At 52.3% G+C, this 20,920-nt stretch overlaps 1 protein-coding gene and 1 long non-coding RNA gene across 2 annotated transcripts; both read left to right on the top strand.

Moving 5' to 3' along the window:
• The first annotated feature begins 5,243 nt into the window (after window positions 1–5,243).
• On the top strand, window positions 5,244–7,739 carry LOC135174175 (zinc finger protein OZF-like). Its single transcript, XM_064141404.1, has 2 exons — window positions 5,244–6,155; window positions 6,876–7,739. Exons 1-2 carry the CDS (start codon window positions 5,244–5,246, stop codon window positions 7,509–7,511), a joined length of 1,548 nt encoding a protein of 515 aa, XP_063997474.1. The 3' UTR covers window positions 7,512–7,739.
• A 1,970-nt stretch (window positions 7,740–9,709) lies between these two features.
• On the top strand, window positions 9,710–10,628 carry LOC135174187 (uncharacterized). Its single transcript, XR_010301776.1, has 2 exons — window positions 9,710–9,823; window positions 10,497–10,628. It is a non-coding gene; the product is annotated as an uncharacterized LOC135174187 (long non-coding RNA).
• Window positions 10,629–20,920: the final 10,292 nt, after the last annotated feature.

Below are 20,920 nucleotides of genomic sequence, written 5' to 3'. Positions count from 1 at the left end.
ATTTGCATTGTCTCTGTCGGGTGGAGACCTGTTGCCATTGGCCCTGCTCATGTGGGTTACTAGATGGAGGCTGAGAGACTTGCTGATGGGAGGGTATCAGTCCCCCTGCTTGGTGTGGAGGGCCTGTAGGCCTGAAAATAGGCTTGTTTATGCCTTGCCTTGCCTGGACGTGTTTTTCTGCCCAAACCAGAGGTAAACACATTAAATGCATTAAAGGGGTACAATGGACCTGGTGCCATAAACTCTGGCCTGCCCAGGGTCTATGTTGTATAATATGATTGTAAACATGTTTGTGTAAGCCCCCCCACACCCAGCTCGTGCCTGCCTGGTGTAAGGCCCATGTGATTCCCATATTTGGAAAGTCCAGGCCTGTGGCTTTTGCCTATTATGGTAAGGTTTGGCTGACTGCCAAAACCTGATTGGTCATTCTAGTGTCCAAAGGGCCATTAATCTCGGCCCACATTTATTAAATAGGGGTACACAGGTAAACAACGTGCTGGGACTCCCCTGCATTGCTCACACTCACTTGCTCATTCTTAGGCTTAGACTCACCAGCGCAGCTTCTTGCTTGTGCCTGCATGCCTAATTGCTTTGCTGTTATTACGGAGACAGGATCTCCCATAGTTTCCCAGCCAGCTGTGCACACTTGCACGCCACTGGTGAGTTACCAGGACCAGATCCTGTATCGCCTGCCTTTATGGAGCTCAGACTCCCGTGCAGCCATGCACCCTACTGCACGCCGCTGCCTTATGATTACCTGGTGTGCGCCACTGCCACAAGTTGCCAGGAGCAGACCCAGTTGTCTGCACCCAATTGGCCTGAGTAACAAGCGTTCCATCTTGCTGAGACAGCACAGCATCCTGCCTCTGCACCTGAAGGTCATGCTTAAGAATCCCTGGACAGAGCATCCAGAAGAAACCAACAGCACAAGGTCAAAGACTATTTCCCCTGAAGCCAGAGGATTCCAGCCTCAAAGTCCACAGGCAGAGACCCTGAAGAATTGGACACTTGTATAGGCTGCAACGTAGCCCTGGAGGGTGATTATTGATTAATCAGAATTGTGAGTAAATGCTTTAAGGCCTCTGTAATTTCTATTGCCTCCTGCCATAGAGCAGAAAGAGCTTTCAGCCTGCCTGCTGGGCAAATAGTATATAGACCCCAAGCAACATTAAGCTGCAGGGAAGCTCCTCTCTCTATTTATAGTTTGATTTGTTTGCTAGTTATTGATAAGTTATGGTTGGATATTAATCCTAGAATGTCTTTCATAACTGTCTAGGACCCTTTTAATATTAAAATACAGTGGTTGGGGGTGGGGAGAGTTCAGAATATTGAAGTTAATAAGTCAATATTTTTATAGAATATTATCTCACACCAATTAATTTCTCCTCTCCGCCACAATTGGCGTAGGTGGCAGAATACCCCTCTGTGACACTGCTCCACTAAGAGGGGACCCCAGTTCAGGTTTTGTAGGGATTAGATTATGGAAAGAGTCAATTTCCCTTTCACAATCTCTTACAGTTGTTAGTCTTTCCATCTCTTCTTTTAGTTTAGCCACCATGTCCATCAGGTCTCTGATCTGCTCACACCTAACACGGTCTTGTCCCTGCCATCCTCCAGAGCAAGTCTGCGGACTGGAAGCCGGCGGAGGCGAGATCGGGGCACTAACGAGTCGACTCACAATCAGCCAGCTGCAAGCAGTACAGCATGTTTTATTAAGGCAGTACAGTGACTTACATACTTCTTGGAAGAGGCGTGCACGATTAGTTTGGGGTTGGCACAAGTACAGATTGGCTCAGTGTTATGTGTAAGGTACAGATAGGTCGCCCTGTATCAAAACAATCTGCGGTGTCTCACCCCTGCAGACTGGCAGGCTCAGTCCCCTGCAGCTGTGTAGGGGGTGCTTATTGCTTACAGCTTGGTTTCCTGAGCCCAGGACGGCCCAAGGACACTTCTCAGCACGAGTTCTCATGTTTACCAGCTCATGTCCTGCTAGCGGGAGAATTCTCCCCCCCTTTTTTTTTATCTTTAGAGCAACCTGGGCTTGATCTTACATGGTCTGTGTTTGACACAAGTGTAAATGACACAGGTGCAATCAATAATGCTAAAGTCAGAAAGAGAATAAATCTGTTAGAGCTTCTACTAGTAGTGTTAGCCTGGCAAGCTAACAACCCAAGTTTAGCTAGCCACCCTAAAACCTTTTCTCGCAAGCGACAGTATGTCATGTGTTCAAAAACCGAAAGTTCAGACAATCCTCACCATCACAGGAGAGTGCGTGTGTGCCGGCCTTGATTGGCAGAGTCAGCATCCCCTAAGGCTGTGGTTGTTGTCCCTGCCCCTCCGGTTGACTTGGCGGGAGTTTGATGTTACTGCTGCTCCCAGGTGTAGCCTTGATCCAGCGCAAAGGAACCCGTAAGGGACCTGCTTGGCTAGAGACGCACATATACCCTCGTCTCATGTAAATCACTGAGTCCAGACCCCTCCATACTCCTGTCTTGGGGTCCCTATACATAACCCTTGAACAGCTCCAGGGACGGCGACTCCACCACCTCCCCAGGCAGCCCATTCCTGTATCTAATGACTCTCTCAGTGAAAAACTTTCTCCTCACCTCGAGCCTAAATTTCCCCTTGCGCAGCCTGAGGCTGTGTCCTCTCATTCTGGTGCTGGCCACCTGAGAGAAGAGAGCAACCTCCTCCTGGCCACAACCACCCTTTAGATAGTTGTAGACAGCAATAAGGTCACCCCTGAGCCTCCTCTTCTCCAGACTAAACCATCCCAGCTCCCTCAGCCTCTCCTTGTAGGGCTTGTGCTCGAGGTCTCTCACGAGCTTCATTGCCCTTCTCTGGACACGCTCAAGCATCTCGATGTCCCTCTTAAACTGGGGGGCCCAGAACTGAACACAGTACTCAAGGTGTGGTCTAACCAGTGCAGAGTACAGGGGCAGAATGACCTCCCTGCTCCTGCTGTCCTATTGACTTCATCATTGTCGGAATGTGAGGAGTCGCTAGTGTCCATATTAATGACAGGTGGCTGTTGTTGGGGCCAGGAGGACGGACCACCCATTGTGTCAGCAGCCAAAGGCGGGACCACTATGGCCAGTGGGGCAGATGGGACAGCCATGCCAGGATCCATGGCAGGAAGTGGCAGAGCAGCATCAAAGGGTGGTGGTGGGGAAATCGCAGCGCCTAAGGGCGGCGACAGCAAAGTCAGAGCATCCAAGGGCGGCGGGGCCGGTAGCGGGGGTGCTGTTGGCTATACCAGGGCGGCGGGGATGTCAGGATGGCTTGTCAGAGGTACCACCATACCCAGGGATGGTTGTAGGTCCGAGAACAAAGGGGTCGTGGTCATAGCCAGCGCCTGTACCGCTCTCTCCCCCTGAGCATTTAGTCTGTCACCGAGCCGTATTGCAGCCATAGCGGCAATGTCCTGCTCCATTTTATATTTTTGTAAGCAGTTTGTGACATCGTGCCACGGTGATTTTAACTTCTTGGCCAGTTTGTCTCCATCAGTAGCCTTGTCCCAAATATCATTGCCACATCGGTGCCATTCTAACTTGTCAAAAAAGGAGTCCGGGGTTTGAAAGTGTCCTCTCATGAATCCATATGTGCCCAAAGAGACCAACTTTTTCTTTCCTATCAATGCTCCCTGCTTTTCCAAGAAGTTCAAGAGGAGAGTCAGTGCCACCTCTTTATCCATAGCCATTTATCCGGCTTTGATGGTGTCTTCCCTGGAGGGAGCTGTGTGGCTGTACAGCAGCGACCCCAGAAGGAGCTGCCTGTCTTTATGGCAGTGCGAATTTACGGCTTTCCCGACCTGCTCCTCGGGTGAGCTGAAATGACTTTCCTGGTGTCCAGGGTGACCTGAAACAGCTTTCCCCACCAGGAGGCACTTAGCATCTGATCTTTCCCTCCTAAGTCGACTTCCTTACTGCAACAAGGTGGAGCAACGTATCAGCCCCTTCTCAGGGCCCCAGCAGCCTAGCGGCTGGGCCCAGTGCTCTCTCGACTGTGGCCTGGAGGCCTCTCAATGGTCCGGGATGCAGGCCTCAAACCCGTAGCTGCACAGTGATAGGGTGGTCCAATGGCAATGTTCGGGCGCCCATCTGCGGCCTGGAAGCTGGCAGAGGGGAGATCAGAGCACTAACGAGTCAACTCACAATCAGCCAGCTGCAAGCTGTGCTGTACGCTTTATTAAGGCAGTACAGTGGCTTATATACTACTTGGAAGTGGTGTGCACTATTAGTTTGGGGTTGGCACAAGTGGACAGTACAGATTGGCTCAGAGTTATGTGTAAGGTACAGATAGGTCACCCTGTATCAAAACAATCTGCAGTGTCCACCCCTGCAGGCTGGCAGGCTCAGCCCCCTGCAGCTGTGTGTGTGGTGCTCATTGTTTACAGCTTGGTTTCCTGAGCCCAAGACGGCCCAAGGACACTTCTCAGCACGAGTGCTCATGTTTACCAGCTCATATCCTGCTAGCGGGAGAATTCTCACACAAAGGGCCAGGCTCCAGTACTCACTGCAGCCAGCTGCCTGAACATCTGCCTGCTTGTGTGAGGCCTCTGTTTGGGTGCCCACTGTTTTTCTGCGAGCCTTTGCCCGAGCAGTACCCATGGCTTTTGGTACCACCCTGTCCTCCCCAGCTTCTTTTTGGTGTTTTTTCCCCCTGTCAGGAGCAGGCAGCTGCTGCCTCCTCTCCTCACAGCCACATGCCACCTTCTCTGTGGTTGTCATGTGGTTTCTGCTGCAACCTCTCCCTCTGCTACATCACTGCACTCGGGCACGTAGGCAGTCCAAGCCTGCTGCCCCTCCTCCTCTCTTCAGGAGCTGTGGAGCAGGTAGCTCCTTGGCACCTGAAAAGAAGGGGAAAAGAAGGCAAAAGAGCTGAGCTGGTTGCCACTGCCTCCTCTTCTCACAGCCACACACTGAGTTCTGGACACCTCCCAGTCCCCTTCATACCCTCCTCCACACCACATCTCACCCCCCTTGGGGCTGTAAGAGTCCTTGGTTGTGCTGGGAATCTGTGGGCTCAGCTGCCTGCCCGCCAGGTAGTTTGGGGTCAATTTCACGTCTGGGGCAGGGGGTTTGGGGTGGGTATGTAACATGGGGTCCAGAGGACTCAGCAGAGGAACTGGGAATCTGACCCCTCCATTGCAGGAAGTCACACACAGTGTCCTTCCTTCTCTTCTCAGGCACTTTGGCCCAAGTCCTTACCTGAGGGCACAGGGGTGCCCCCCCCCCAGCAGCATGGCTGCCCAGAAGGGCACAGATGAAATCCTGGAGGAGAACCATTTGAAGAATAATTTGGAGGAGACAAAGCACAGCCTTGAGGAAGAAGGTAATGAAGACATAGATCAGGAGGCCCTGGAGGATGAACTACATGAGGAGGAGGATGACAGTGAGTATGAGGGAGATGAAGAGGATGATGTGGAAGAAGAGGAGAATGAAGTGGAGGAGGAGGATGAAGAAGAGGAGGAGGATACAGAGGAGGAGTGCAGAGCCACATCTGCCCCCTCTGTGCCACTGGAGCGGCCAACTCAGTGCCCCAAGTGTGGGCAGAGCTTCCCACCCAGCTTGGAGGTGGCGAAGTCTCACTGCCCCCACCCCAGTGCCCAGCCCTTTGTCTGTGGTGACTGTGGGCACAGCTTCAGCCTCAGCTCCAAGCTCAGCCAGCACCACAGGGTCCACAGAAGGAAGCAGCTGTACACCTGTGGTGGCTGCAGCAAGAGCTTCACTCGCAGCCTGACCCTCATCGCCCACTGGCACAGCCACACCGGGAAGAAGCCCTTTGCCTGCAGCGAGTGCAGCAAGAGCTTCCGGCACAGCTTGTGTTTCCTCCAGCACCGCCGTGTCCACACCGGTGAGAGGCCTCATGCCTGCAGTGACTGTGGCAAGAGTTTCCAGGGGGACTCGATGCTCACTGCTCACTGGCAGGTCCGTGCTGGTGAGAAACCCTTCAGCTGCAGCGAGTGCGGCAAGAGCTTCAGCGTCAGCTGCCACCTGTTCCAGCACCGCCGTGCCCACACCGGTGAGAAGCCGTACCGCTGTGCCGGCTGTGGCAAGAGCTTCTGTTGGAGCAAGACCCTCATCGCCCACTGGCATGTGCACACTGGCAAGAAGCTGTTTGCCTGCACCAGCTGTGACAAGACCTTCAGCCACATCTCTCACTTCCTCCAGCACTGCCATGTCCACGCCAGTGAGCGGTTGTGCAACTGCAGTGATAGCAGCAAGAGCCTCAGTGGCAGCTCTGACCACAGCCAGCAGCTCTGCAACCACTTCTCTGAGGGCCATGGGCTGTGCAGCAGCGAGGAGAAGCTGCCAGATCCTGAGGTCATCACCAGCAGCTGCAAAAAGTGCCTGCAGAGCTTCAGCAACCACTCGGCCTTGGTGCAGCACAGGCGGACCCACAGGGGTGAGAGGCCACATGGCTGTGCTGACTGTGGCAAGGGCTGCAGCTCCAAATTCAGTCTCACCCAGAACCACCAAACCAGAACAGGGGGAAAGCCATTCCAGTGTGCTGACTGCGGGAAGAGCTTCACCTGCAGGTCCACTTTAGCCCAGCACCGCCGTGTGCACACTGATGAGAGGCCTCATGTCTGTGGTGACTGTGGTAAGAGCTTCACCCGCAGGTTCATCTTAGCCCAGCACTGCCGTGTGCACACAGGTGAGAAACCCTTCACCTGTGCCAGCTGTGGAAAGAGCTACAAAAACAGATGCAACCTGACCAGGCACTGCCACACCCACACTGGTGAGAAACCCTTCATCTGTGCCAGCTGTGGCAAGAGCTACAAAACCAGGTCCGACCTGAGCAGGCACTGCCACACCCACACTGGTGAGAAACTCTTCTTCTGTGCCAGCTGTGGCAAGAGCTACAAAAACAGGTCCGACCTGAGCAGGCACTGCCACACCCACACTGGTGAACAGCCCTACCAGTGTGCTGAGTGTGGAAAGAACTTCCACTCCAGACGCAGCCTCACTCAGCACCACCGTATCCACACTGGTGAACAGCCCTACCAGTGTGCCAAGTGTGGCAAGAGCTTCACCAGGAAGTGTAACCTCATCAAGCACCATTTTATCCACACCCACAAGGAGCCTTACTGCTGTGTGGAGTGTGGGGCAAGCTTCAGTTCCAACTTCAACCTCACCCAGCACCGCCGTATTCACACTGGTGAGAGGCCGTATGGCTGTGGGGACTGTGGTAAGAGCTTCAGCTGCAAATCTAATCTCACCCAGCACCGCCATGTTCACACAAGTGAGAAGCCTCATGTCTGTGGTGACTGTGGTAAGAGCTTCTCCCGCAGATCTCATCTCACCTATCACCGCCATGTTCACACAGGTCAGAAACCCTTCACCTGTGCCAGCTGTGGCAAGAGCTATGTTCACCGGTCCAACCTCACCCAGCACATTCGAATCCATGCCTGTGACCAGCCCACACCAAGTGACACAGAAATACAAAGCTCACAGCATTTTCAGGGTAAACCTGAGCCCCCTGGGGGACCTTTTGCAGCAGATTGAACTGAAATTGCCTCTTTTCACCTGCTTTTCTCAGACACAAACAGCTCCCTCCCCTTTTCAGCACCAGTTAGTGCTGCGGAGAATAATTAGAGTGCTGAGTTGCCACAGCTGGTGCCACTGCTGCAGCTGGGCTGGGAGTTGGCTGTTTGCTCCCCAACACTTAGGGTTTCCTAGAAGTTAAAGGAAAGCCTCATCCCAGTGATAATGAAAATCCCAACTCTAATAAAGTGCTGTCTTTTGCTCCTTTTCATTTGCCATTTCTTCCCCCAGAGGCTGCTTTTGGGGGCATTGCTTCCCCGGGGCCAGGGCTGCAGCCATGTGGCTAGTTCAGGGAGGACTCCTGTGAGGATCTTGAGAAGCTTTTGGGGCATCTCAAAGGTATGTTGAGGAGAACACAGACAATTCCAGAGGCAGTCTTGGAGGGGTCTCAGGGGAATCTCAGATGGGATTCCATGGCACTAAGGGTGGGGAACAGGCCCAGGACCTCCGCTCTAGGCTCTGTTTCATCCCTATCCTGGGGACTGTGCTGCTTTGGAGGTGTGTCTCAGCTGAGTGCTGCCAGTCTGTTAGGGATGGAGGTGTCTGGGCTTAGGATGAACAGAGGGGAGTCCTGACCTGGCAGCATTTCCAGCTTTGCCACATCTCTGTGGGCAGATGAAGCATCGTGGTGAGGCCATCACAGCTGAAGGAAACAGATGCTGTCAGCTTCATGGAAGTGCCTCAGAGTCCCCCAGAATGGGAGCAGGACAGCTCCTTCCCCAGTACCTTCCCTGCTGTTCCTGTCCAGCAGCCTCAGTATCCATAGGTATTAAAGCATATAGGCAGAGCTCTCTGGATGCAGCTCTGGAGTGCAGTTAATATTTACAGATCTTCCAACAGATTTCTGCCCCTCAGCCCTTTGCCTTCCATCCTGTCCATTGCAGCAGTGGTCCAAAATTCTCTTCCTGCCATGGCCCCTCCCAAACACTATCTCAGTCCCCTTGATTTTATCCTTTGCACTCCTCTTCCTTCTGCTCCCACTGACTACTGCTCTTGAAGTCCCCATGTGCCCTTATCTGGAATTCTTTTTCCCTTCTCTTGCATCCCACAGTCCTGTCCCTTCAATGCCTCCAGCCCAGTCCCTTGGGATCCACTAATCCCCCCCTGTGCCCTCTCTTTGGGACCCCCTTCTGCAACCCCATCCTCTCTGAGGTGCTGTTCCTATCTTCATGCCTACCCCTGGTGGGTTCATGAAGAGGCATCCCTGGAGAACTTGGAGGAATGAGGCTGAGGGGAGCAGAAGAGAGATTCTCCTTCAGACTCCAGACTTCACTGGAACTCCACTGAGGTCCACTCCAGCTCACCCCTTTGCTCTCCCTCCGTAGGCACTCCTGGATGATACTGAGGAAAATTCTGAGTTGGATCTGAGCAGTGAGGTGGACTTGGAGGGCATCCAGTCTGGACAACTGGAGGGCATTTTGGTCCTCCCATGTCTTGCTGGGACTTGGAGGTATCCCTATGTCCAGTGATGTCTCCCTGCAGGTGAACATACTCAAAGTCAGGGCAGTGGACAGTGCCAAGGCAGGTAGCATGAGTTCTGCTGGCCGCAGATCCTCCCTTCCCATGGCCACAACACTCCAGAGCATTCCAGTGTGCTCCAGTACACCCCAGTACATGGCACTGTGACTCCAGAGAACTCCTCTGCAGCCCAGTGCTTTCCCAGGGAGGAGCCATTCCCCAGGAACCCCTTTGCATTCCTGTGATGGTTTGGGTGTTCCCCCTCCCCCACTTTGGAAGTCACCCAGACTAGACTCAGCCGGCTCTGGAAATTGAATGAAGCTTCTGTTTACAGCTCAGCACAATATACAAGCAGATCTTTGCAGCATGTACAGTTGTAGACAGAACTATACAAGGCAAAAGGTAATACAGAAACACAACTCCCCTCCCAGAAACCTGAGTCCCTAGGAGGGGCTCCCAACTGCCCCTTCACCTTCTCCTTACCCCTCTCAACCTTACCCCAGTCCCAGGGCAGAATGGAGGTTTGGCTGGAGGGGTAGGATGCAAAGTGGATGAATGGCAGAGAGAGGCTGGAGAGAGAAATGCAGCTCAGGCAGTTCCCCAGCAGAAGTGCCTTATCTGTATTTTGATTCTGGTTTTTATACATCTCAGCAAGCCTCTGAGTGAAGTAGACATCACCATTGTTTTCCTTCCACAGCCTGTGATCCAGTCCTTCTCACCTAAACATTCTAGCTAGCTTCAGACTAGCACAATCCCATCCATCCCAGCACAACCCAGCGCAGCCGAGGATACCCCAGTAGGCCACCACACACCAGGTGGGCCCCTGCCCAGGACTCTCACTGCTCTCTGTGCACCCCCATCCAAGCTCATCTACCCCAGAGGCAACTTCCCCAGGGACTCCATTGCTTCCCCCATTCTCCCAGTACATGCCAGTGCAGCCAGACTTGTCCCTAACCTCCCTTTCTCCCCAGCTGCCTGTGCTTGATGATCTGGTAGAGCTGCTAGAGGCTGCCAAAGCCATTAAAGCTGCTGCTGTCTAGGTGAGCAGCACCAGTTCATCTCTAGCCCCACAAAGGATCCTGGGCCCTGGGGATCCCTGAGCCCTCTGGGCTGGGCAGACCTTGGGTGTGGGAGAGGGAAAGAGAGGGCACTGTCCCTGATCTCTATCCCAGCATGCACAGGACAGAGCTGGCCCTGTGCCTTTGCATGAGCTCAGTGGGGCTCTACAGACCCAGAGGGTCACTGTGTGGGCCAGCAAGGGGCTCTGGTGCCACACAGGCCCCCACAGTCACAGTGAGGACTGGGCAGGGCTCTGGGAGATTTAAGAGGGCCCCAGGGCTCTGGTGACATCTGGATCTCAGGAGAGCCAAAGCCTCTCCTGGGTATACTGAGGGCTCCAATTGCCTTCTCCTTCCCCTGGGCTCTGCAAAGAGACACAGTGGGGACAAGGCTCCTCTCATGCCCCAGCTGACACTGAGGGTCTCTCAGGACTGGAACTGCTGGTGACATCCTTGTCCTGTGCCTCTCCAGCAGCATGAGGATCATCCCTGGATGACCGCACCTGATCCCCTGGGAGCCCTGGCCCATGTCTCTGCCATGATAATAAACTCCCTCAGCAAAGCTCTGAGTGTCCCTGTCCATGTGCCCCCTCCTCTGCCATGGCCCCAACACCTGCATCCTCTGCAGCACCACAGTGAGGAGCAGACTGGCTGAGGGAAGGGATGGGAGCCCAGATGCCTGGGGACCTCTGTCCAAAGGAAGTTCCCCTGGAGCATGCTCCCATGAGGCTGGGAGAAGCAGGCAGCAGCAGTGCCAGGCCATGGGCATGAGGTGTTTGGGAGGGGTGAAACACTCTGGTGTTTTGGGGTGAGGGCAGGTGAGGAGCATGAAAAGGCATCTGGGACCCCTGGGTCCTCTGCCCCACTTTGGGAGGAGTGGCAGTTCCCTGTCCCATGGGCTCATCATTCTGGGTTCATGGATCTCAGAGCTCCATGCTGAGCCCAGAGGCCTTCCTGGCCCTCAGCCCACAGCCTTCTCTGGCTCAGCCCCATCACAGAGCAGGAGGGCAGGTGGTGGGCACCAGATACTGGTTGGATGTTCCCCTGTCCCCTACCAGGTGTGGCCCAGCTTTGGGAACTTTGTGTTCATCCTCTGGGCTGTGCTTCAGCCTCTCCAGGCACGACTGAATTGCCAGCAACTGTCACCGTGGGGATGCTACCCTCAGGCCATGGCATGTGATGGTCTCAAGACTCTTTTCCAACCTAAATGATTCCTTTGCTTCCTGCCTTCAGTGGGGTCGACTTCAGGGGAATATTTCCCTGGGTGCAGAGGGAGACCTGAGTGTCCTCAGGGCAGCCAAATGCAAGAGGAATGAAGGGCAGCACCTTCCTGTGCCTTGTCCCTGGGCTGTGGGGTTCAGACCAGAGCTGTCAAGTGGGGAACCAACAGGAAAAGGGGAAACCAGAAGTGGGGCCTGGCAGTGCTTAAAGGGGCCAAGGAGAGAGCTGGGGACAGACTTTTGAGCAGGGCCTCTTGTGACAGAACAAGGGCTGATGGTTTGAGCTAAAAGAGGGAGATTCAGACTGGAGAGAGGGAAGAAATGTTTGGCACTGAGGGCAGTGAGAGCCTGGCCCAGGTTGCCCAGGGAGGGGGCAGATGCTCCATCCTGGAACCATGCCAGGTGAGACTGGAAGGGACTTTGAGCAACCTGCTCTGGTTGTAGATGTCCCTGATCATTGCAAGCAGGTTTGTCTCCATGAGCTTTAAAGGTCTCTTCCAAGCCAAATCATTGTATGATTATGTGACCCTTTGGGATTCTTCAGGACAAACAAGGAGGGGAATCCTGGTTTGAGCTGGAGCAGGACCAGCTCTGTTCAGGGATCTGACTTCTCAGCTCAGGCTGTGCTCTGTGCTGGTGCTTCCTGAAGCTCAGGACAGGTTTGCACAGACAGAGGCTGCTCCTGGCAGTGAGAATGCTGATGTGCAGAGTTCCTGCCAAGGCTTGGTGTGCAGGCCAAGGCCTCTGCTCAATGCTGTGTCCCACTTTGGGACACAGAGCAACAGGCTGCACTTGCAGGGAGAAGCAGACAGGGCAGGTGACCCTAAAGTGACCAATAAGGGATTCCACTCCATCTTCATCATGCTCAGTGTAAAGCTGAGCCATCACTAGGGCCAAGCCTCTTCTGTGGCCCACATCCAAGGAGGACTCTGCTCTGCCTTGCATCCTGATCCATGAGTTCCTGAATGCAGTTCCAGAGTCCAGCTCTACTTGGGGAACACAGGGTGGGAATCAGAGAGTGCTGCACAATGGCTGCTCAGTGCTGGTTCAACACTTGGCCTAACACACAAAGTGTGCCTGGGTTTGGTGTGGCAGAGCTTCAGAACAAAAAGCTTCACTTCCAGCAACAGAACTTAATACAAAAGTGAACACTTCCTGTTTAACAGTGAAGTAGGAGGAAGAGAGGAAAGGGGAAAGAGAAAGAGAGAGAAGGTCAGGACACCTGATACAGACACAGGAGACATGAAAATTCCTCCAAAGCCTTTCCCCCAGCCAAGCTAAACCACAAACCCCCAGTGCTCAGTTTCTCCCCCCACATTGTATCATGTTAGGCCCAGGCAGGCCTGATTGTGCAGCTAGCAATTCCCTGCAGCCTTGGAGGCCACAGGCAGGTTACTCCTCCATAGTCACCTAGATGAGACTCCCTCCAGAGAGCTGAAGGAAGAGACAGAGAAAGATTTGACTTTGCTGCTCACTGATAAAGTGATAGCAGCATTATGGGATTGAATAATAAAGTTACCATATCTGGGGTCCACTTCCTGGACCTCTCTGGTCCTTCTGGAGAACTCTATGGGTTTCTTAAGGAGACCTGGGTTCAAACCAACACATTCCAGCCCTTTATTCTATACCATGATTCCTGCATCAAACACGAGACAGTCTCTAGGTGACATGCAGCAAAGTCCAGGTGGCAAATCACTGCTTACCCTGGCACCCCTCAGAACCGCCGCTCACTCACTCAGCAAACAGTTCTTCTGCTCCTCAGAGGAGAGGAAACAGAACTTTGCAGGGCTCTTGTGGTTCACATTCATGTGTGGTGAGATCTTCGTGAAGGTGCTGGTTTGAGGCTAATTGGAATATTTTAATGTGGGAAATGAGATCCTTGGCTGCAAAAAACCTGATAGCGATGTCTGTACCACCATTGGCTTTGCTGAGAGCTATAAAAAGCCATAACAAAGTTTCTCACTTTGGTCTCTGCCTGCCTGTGGCTTGCAGCTTGCCTTGCTCACTGTGTCTGCCTTAATCTGTGTAACCCTATCTAACCCTTTCCTCCAACCTCCTTGTCAGCTGTGGCATCTCACCTCTGCTTATCTGCAAAAGGAATCATGTAAGCTTTATGAGGGCTTATCTGGTGATTGCTGAGATAAGGATGGGGGGGAGAAGAAAGGAGGGTTTGGTTGGGAGCCCTCCTGGGCAGTCTTGCTGTTTGGGAGGGGGGGGCTTGGATTTCTATATTAATTAGACTAATCAGAGTAATTAACCAATCTAATTAACATATATATGATTATTACTCTATTAATTAATTATGTTCATTAATTCCCTATTAATAGATGAGGGGCAAGTAACTGATGTCATTTACCTGGACCTGAGCAAGGCCTCTGTCACGGAGGGGTATTCTGCCGCCTGCGACGGTTGTGGCAGAGGGGAGAAATTGATTGGTGCATGTAGTGGTTTGGCTGTTACCTGCCCCCTCACACTTTAGAAGGTACCCCAGCTAACTCAGTCGTGCTCTGGGAAGATAAATGAAGCTATTTATTTACAGCTGGCACAATATACAAGCAGCTATTTACAGCAGATACAGTTATAGACAGAAATATACAAAGTAAAAATAGTACAGAAATACAACTCCCCTCCCAGAAACCTGAGTCCCCAGGAGGGGCTCTCAACCACCCCTGCACCTTCCCCCTGCCCCTCTCAACCTTACCCCAGTCCTGAGAAAGAAAAGAGGTTCAGCCAAGAGGTTAAGGAGCAAGGTTAGTGGCAGTGAGGTTAGGGAGATGTAGCTCAGCCTGAAGCCAGAAGCAGAGTGAGAAAGGCGAAAAGTGTTATCTAATGTTTACTTTCTTGTTCTCACACCTCTCAGCGAGACTGTGCGGGAAGGAGACATCACCATTGTTTTCCTTTCACAGCCAATTATCTGCTTTCTCTCACCAAAACATTCTAGCCTGCTTCAAACTAGCACAGTGCAAGAAGATATTTTATAAGAATCTATATTTATTAACTTCAATATTTTCAACTCTCACCACCCCCAACCACTGAACTTTAATAATAATATTTGTTCTACACAGTTATGAAGACATTATGGGAATATATCAAACACGAACTCTTAAAACAACCAGCATAGATTCAAACCATTAACAGAGAGAGATTTTCCCCGCGGCTTGATGCCACTTGGGGTCATATACTACTTGCCCAGCAGGTGAGCTGAAAGCTCCTTCTGCTCTAGGCAGAGGCAATAGAAATTACAGAGGCATCAAAGCATTTACTCACAATTTCTGCTTAATCAATAATCACCCTCCGGGGCTACGTCGCAGCCTATACAACTGTCCAATTCTTCAGGGTCTCTGCCTGTGGACTTTGAGGCTGGAATCCTCTGGCTTCAGGAGAAATTGTCTCTGACCTTGTGCTGCTGGATTCTTCTGGATGCTCTCTCCAGGGATACGTAGGCAGGATCTCAGGTGCAGAGGCAGGATGCTGTGCTGTCTCAGCACGATGTAACGCTGGCTACTCAGGCCGATTGTGTGCAGACAACTGGGTCTGCTCCGGGCAACTTGTGGCAGTGGCACACACCAGGTAATCATAAGGCAGCGGCGTGCAGTAGGGTGCATGGCTGCACGGGAGTCTGAGCTCCGTAAAGGCAGGCATAAGTGAGCCGTGCAAGGGAGTACGCAGGCAGGCAAGCAATGTGGGGGAGCAGGCATGTGTTTACCTGTGCACCCCTATTCATTCAATGTGGGCCGAGAATTATGGCCCATTGGCCACTAGAATGACCAATCAGGTTGGCAGTCAACCAACCCTTGCCATAATAGATAAAAGCCACAGGCCTGACCTTCCAAATATGGGAATCACACAGGCCTTACACCAGGCAGGCACGAGCTGGGTGTGTGGGGGCTTACACAATCAGGTATCCTGGGCAGGCCAGACTTTATGGCACCAGGTCTGTTGTGCCCCTTTGTGCTCATTTAATATGTTTGCCTCTGGTGCGGGCAGAGACAGGTCCAGGCAGGGCAAGGCATAAATAAGCCTATTTTCGGGCCAATGGGCCCTCCACAACACATTCCCACACCTTCATTGAGGTGTCCCTGCTCTCAGAGGCCATTCCTTGAGACCTCTGGGTGACCTCATCCCCATCAGGTCTGCCCTCTGAGTGACATTTCTTTGTCCTCAGCTCCAGTCTGACCCTTCCAAGCTGCACCTTGTGAAGGTTTCAGCCTCTTCCCACTACTCAGTAGAGCTTCATCACCTCTGACCCCACCCTTCAGCCCTGTGCACACTCTGCTGCAGTGCCCTGAGCCTCCACTCCCCAGACTGAAGCAGCTCAGGTCCCTCAGCTTCTCCACAGAGATGTCAACCTCCATCCTGACAGATCTCCTCTGCAGCCTCTTCAGTCCCTCCCCATTCCTCCAGACTGGAGGACCCCACACCCAGACACCATCTTTGCAGATGTGGCCACAGCAGTGCTGAGTGCAGGGGAGGACAACCCCCGTATCTGGGTGGCCACACTCCTGCTGCCACAGCTCCTCTGCACTTGGCCTTCTTCACTCTCTGTAGGCTTTGCTCCCCCTTCCTGCTGCTGCCTCTCAGCTTGGCAGCCACAAGGGATGGCTCAGTGCCCAGCCCAGCCCTGTGCCTGCTGCTGGTCAAGGACACAAAGGGCTTGCACTTTCAGTGCCCTCACACCCATGGCCATGTGCCTCCTGCTTCCTTAGGAGCTTATCAGCCATCAGTCATGTCCCAGTGCTGGCTGAATCCAGCAGCCTGCTTGTGGCTCGCAGCTGAGCAGGCAGCAGAAAGCTCTGCATGGGCTTCCAAGCCAGGTCCCTGATGCTACCTTTCAGCTTCTCCAGCAGCCACAGCCAAGGCCTGTCCCTGCTGCTGTCCCCTCAGGCACTCAGGGGGCACAGAGGTGACAACCCAGCCCCAAGCCTCTCCTTGCAGGGACCACCAGGTGCTCAGGGACAGGAACTCACACAAGTGCCTTGCCCACCACAGGCCTTCTCTGCCTGCTGAGGACACTGGCAGCTGGCAGCCCAAAAGCACAGAGCCCAGGCAGGAGTCAGGGCTGCCCTTCAGCTGCTGCAGCAAGAAGTGACCTCCTAGTCCCTCTGTTGCCCTCCTCCTGCTGCTGCCCTCTCAGCTCCAGAGACAGCAGTGACCTCCTGTGGAGAGATTTTTGCTAACAGGACATGAAATGATAAACATGAGCAACCTATGGTGGGAAGTGTCCTTGAGTCCATCTTATGACCTAAGATACCAGGTGCTGGGTAGCACCCCCCAGATGCAGCTGCAGAGGGTGGAGTGCCAGCTGCATGTGGGCAGAGTTAGCCAGCCCAAGGGGGCTGGGTTAGCCAGCCCAGGGGCTGACCCCCAGAAGGTTATTGTAATGTCACCTATCTGTACCATGCTGGTAAACCTGGACCAAACATGAGCTATCCACATGTACCAATCCTAAACTAAGTTAGCTGTGTGTCATGGAGGGCTTCGTCTGGGTTTTGGGGGGATGAAATATGAGGCTGAATTTTAAAAGGGTTTAAATAATCTAATATTATATACACAAGGAACTCTCCCCCTTCCCCAAACTTGTTTACAGCTACCCCACACACGTTCTTTGTCTACGGTTCCGAGATTATATTACAGAAGGTCTATATACAGCGAAATTGGGAATTTAGCAGAAGTTTGAAAGGATTTAGGAAGAGAGTCTGTGGCATGAAAGTGCCACTGGTAAATTATTGAGAGTTTGTGCCGTCTTAGATCGAGTTCACTCAGTTACTCACTGGCTGGAGTCAGTTCCGATGGTCCCAAGGCCTTTAGCAGGCTTCATTTCTTCACAGTGCAGTGGCTCACATGAAGCCAAACTATCGCAAAAACCAAAACAATATTCCTATCTGTCCGCATGAGCTACAAGGCCCCTGAGAATATTCCTCCCTAGGAGGGGGTAAAAGGTAAACATTGGCCATGTTTTGAGCAAAAGGCCTTGATTCCCATGGCACCGCTGGACATCTGTTGGGGGCTGACCCCTGGGTGGTCTTACAGGTTGTTTATGGTAAGAATTGTCCAATTATATGAACTGATTATAACTTTGTACCAATCTGTAAATTTGATGTAAAATCGCCCGGACTGGCTGAGCAGCCTATTCAGAATACTGTAAGAATGGTGCATTCGCCTTAGTCGAGCACCTCTGCCCCTTCTCTCTTCCTCTACGCTCCCTACTCTTGCACCTCGAAACCTCTCGCTCTCAACCCTGCTGAAGGACACTCTGCCTGCACATGCATCGCTTGCAGCATTAAGAACTATGGCCTGCTTGGCACTAACCCGGCAACGCCTGATCCTCGGAGGCCAGGGCCTACCTCGGCCCGAACCTGCAGAAGGCTTGGACAACGCCCTGAACTCAATAATACTTCAAAACCCTGCTGAACCACTTGCGGACAGTGAGTAACCAACAAACTCTTATCTAGAGACTGAATAACTTCTCAAGACTCAAAAGAACTCTCTTAAAATCAGACTCTCTTTATTTTAGTCATTTCTGCATTTTAATCTGCGACCGCAGACCAAAGAACTTACGTGGGATAGTTATCAATAAGTTTGGGGAAGGAGATTTCTCATATTTTAGTAATAAATCATTCAGTTTTCTTTTATATTGGCCTCGCATGTTTTTCCCCATAAATTCCCCTAAACTGCATTTTCCAATATAAGGCCATTGGGTCCCCTCTGGAATATTCCACATGGGGAATGGGGGAAAAAACCCATTCAGCCCTTAGGGCATCTTGTGGGTGCAGAGGCTACAATCTCTGATATGCCTTTAGTTCATCCTTAAGGACTCTCAGGCTCTCAGAGTGTCGTGGAGTCCAGTCCCAGACTTTGTGCTTCTTAAGCAAATCATACAGGGGACAGACAATCACGGAGAAACCTGGGATGTGTTTCCTGCAGTAGCCCAAGGTGCCCAACAATTGTTGCAGCTCCTTTTTGTTGTGGGGTACTTGGCCCTTTTCGATATTTTGTAAGGTATCCTCTGGCACTGACACCGTGCCGGCCACCCACCAGGATCCTAGGAATTTAACCTCCTGGCTTGGGCCTTGGCACTTATCCCTTGGGATAGTCAGCCCTTGGTCGGTCAATAATTTCCAAATGATCCCAGCTACTGCTGCAACCTGCTCCTTGTCATGTCCTCCCACCAGGATGTCATTGATGTAATGGTAAACATTGACATCTTTGGGAAGTTGGATAGTGTTTAGCAGAGCTGCCAGTGTATTATGTGCTATGGTTGCACTGTGTTTATACCCCTGTGGGAGGCTGTTGAAGGTGTACTGAATACCTTGCCAGGTGAATGCGAATTGTGGTTTGTCCTCCTCTCTCAGTGGTACCATGAAAAACATGTCCTTCATGTCCATAGTCACCATCCAGGAGTGGGAAGCCGCTTGGATCGCTGTTACTGTGGATGTTAAACTTGGAACTGCTGCAGTGAGAGGAAGAGTGTTATTATTGAGTTTCCTGAAGTCAATGGTCAGTCTCCACCTGCCATCTGGTTTTTGGGCTGGCCAGATGGGTGAATTGTAAGGGGAATGAGTTCTGGTGATGATTTTTGTTTTCTCTAGGTCAGCTATCACCTCAGTAATGCCTTGCCTGGCTGCTGCTGGTAGTGGGTACTGTGCAACACAAGTAATTTGCGATTTTGGCAGTGGGGGGGCAGTTTGCAAAGTGCAAACATGAGCTGATTTTGCTCCTTTTGCCCTCACCCCATAAGGGCCAAAGCTCCATAGCGTGCCATCTGGAAGATGCCATCTCTTGCCAGCTAGGACATCAAACCCGAGGATATTCTCTGGGTAGGAACCTAGGGCAACTTCCACTATGGTGCTCCGTTTGTCTCCAGGTAGCCACAGCCTTGTCTTAGCTAAGTGGCAGGTGTCAGGCTGTCCTGTGACACCCATTATCTTTACCTTTTTCCTGGATGGCAGGATTCACAGGTGTTTTGCCAGTTGCACGTTAAGCACTGTAATTTGTGCACCCGTATCTATTAAATATTTCACAGCAGTTCTGTCTGGTCCTGTTGGAATCATAATGAAAGGTTCTGGGTTATCAGACCATTGGCAGGCATATACAAAGTGATGAATGAGGCCTGGAGCACTCACCGCTACTTCTAGTTTTTTTTGCTTATTGACAGCTCCTTGCTGACCAGAGATAAAAGGGTGATCAGGCTCATTAGGGGAGGCAGCTCAGGGACTTCTGTTGCGGTCTCCTCCTGCCTCATCTCCATCATGGTTTTTAAGCCTGTGGTCCATTAGTCTCTGTATCATATGATACATGCCATCCATCTTTCCCTCTAAATGCCTATGCAAGTTAATAAATTCAGCCTTTGTGACATAGTCTTCCTGGTCCCCTCTCGGCAGATCACGGGGTTTTATCCCATATTGGGTGCTCTGCCTTTGGTATGGACTCTGTCCGTAATAGGGATTTTGTCCCCTGGGCTTCCCCGTGAAGCAGCGGCTCAGCTGCAGGCTGCCGCGCGGGCTCCCACGTGGGCTGGCTCTGGGGCTTCCTCTGGGGATTCCAGGACCACCGGGGAAGGCACTCTGGGACACCTTAGCGTGGTGCACTTCCTGTTTTTTTCCACATGGGGCGGCCACTTGGCTTCCTCTATTTCCCGTCTGCCCCTTCTCATGGGAGGACGCCGGTGAGGGCGCAGGGTTGGAATAGCCCAGGTCTCACCCCTTGGTGGACAATTCCTCCAGCAGCTCTTCCCATGTAGTGTGGTGGGAGAAAGTATCTCCCATGTGATTGTCCGGGTCTAATGCCCGCTCTATTTGCTCCCTTTTGGTGTCACACACGCCTTTCAGAGCTGCCGGCAGACCCTAACTAAAAGTTCTAGTCTCTGTGGGTCAATCGGGGCACCAAGCGGATACGGATAGAGCCCTCTTTGGTAAACGGCTTGTACACACGCAAGTTTTTTGATTGCTTTGGTTAGCTCAGCAGAGTCAGACACGTTTACCTCTTTCGGTTATTGCCTGTTCATGGGATCCAAGGAACCCGCCCAATAAAATATTCTAGAACTTAATGCATAATCCCCCTCGGGACCCGCACCTAGGAACACCTCGGGACCCCAGGAACATCCCTTTACCTCGTCGTAGCTCAGGATTATAGAGTCCGCCCTGTTGTCCACCACGTGGCAGACATAGTCAGTCACTGACTCGTGCGGCACACGGGCAAAAGTTTCCCTTAACTCACGGAACTTTGTGCCTGAGTACGGCTGGATGCGTGTCATCGTGGCACCACTGCCTTTCTTTCCCTGGACAAATTCTGTTTTAAACACAGGGTGCACGTGGAGGGATTTTCCTCCTCCGTAAAATTCTTCCTCAGAGCCCTCTTCCGTGTCGCTGCCGTTCGGCGTGCTTCTGGGTGACCGTCACTCAGATCGGAGCTGGTTCCCTCTCCGGCGGGTCTGCGCATGGTCGCGGTTGTGGTGCGGTGGCGATTCAGTGAGGGGGGTCATCTTGGGCACATAGGAGTGGCAAGAGGTCTGTTGCGGCAGCGAAGGGGTTGGCAGTTGCTGCAGGAGCAGCTTCAATAGGAGCGTGGCAAATTCACTCAGCGGCTTTTGCGGCGCCGAAAATTTAAAGTCTATTAAATCTGAGTTTTCCTCAGT

Source organism: Pogoniulus pusillus, unplaced genomic scaffold, assembly GCF_015220805.1.
Source record: "Pogoniulus pusillus isolate bPogPus1 unplaced genomic scaffold, bPogPus1.pri scaffold_50_arrow_ctg1, whole genome shotgun sequence".
NCBI lineage: Eukaryota > Metazoa > Chordata > Aves > Piciformes > Lybiidae > Pogoniulus > Pogoniulus pusillus.
Note: the sequence above shows the minus strand (reverse complement) of the source record. Positions and strands in the feature narration are given on the sequence as shown.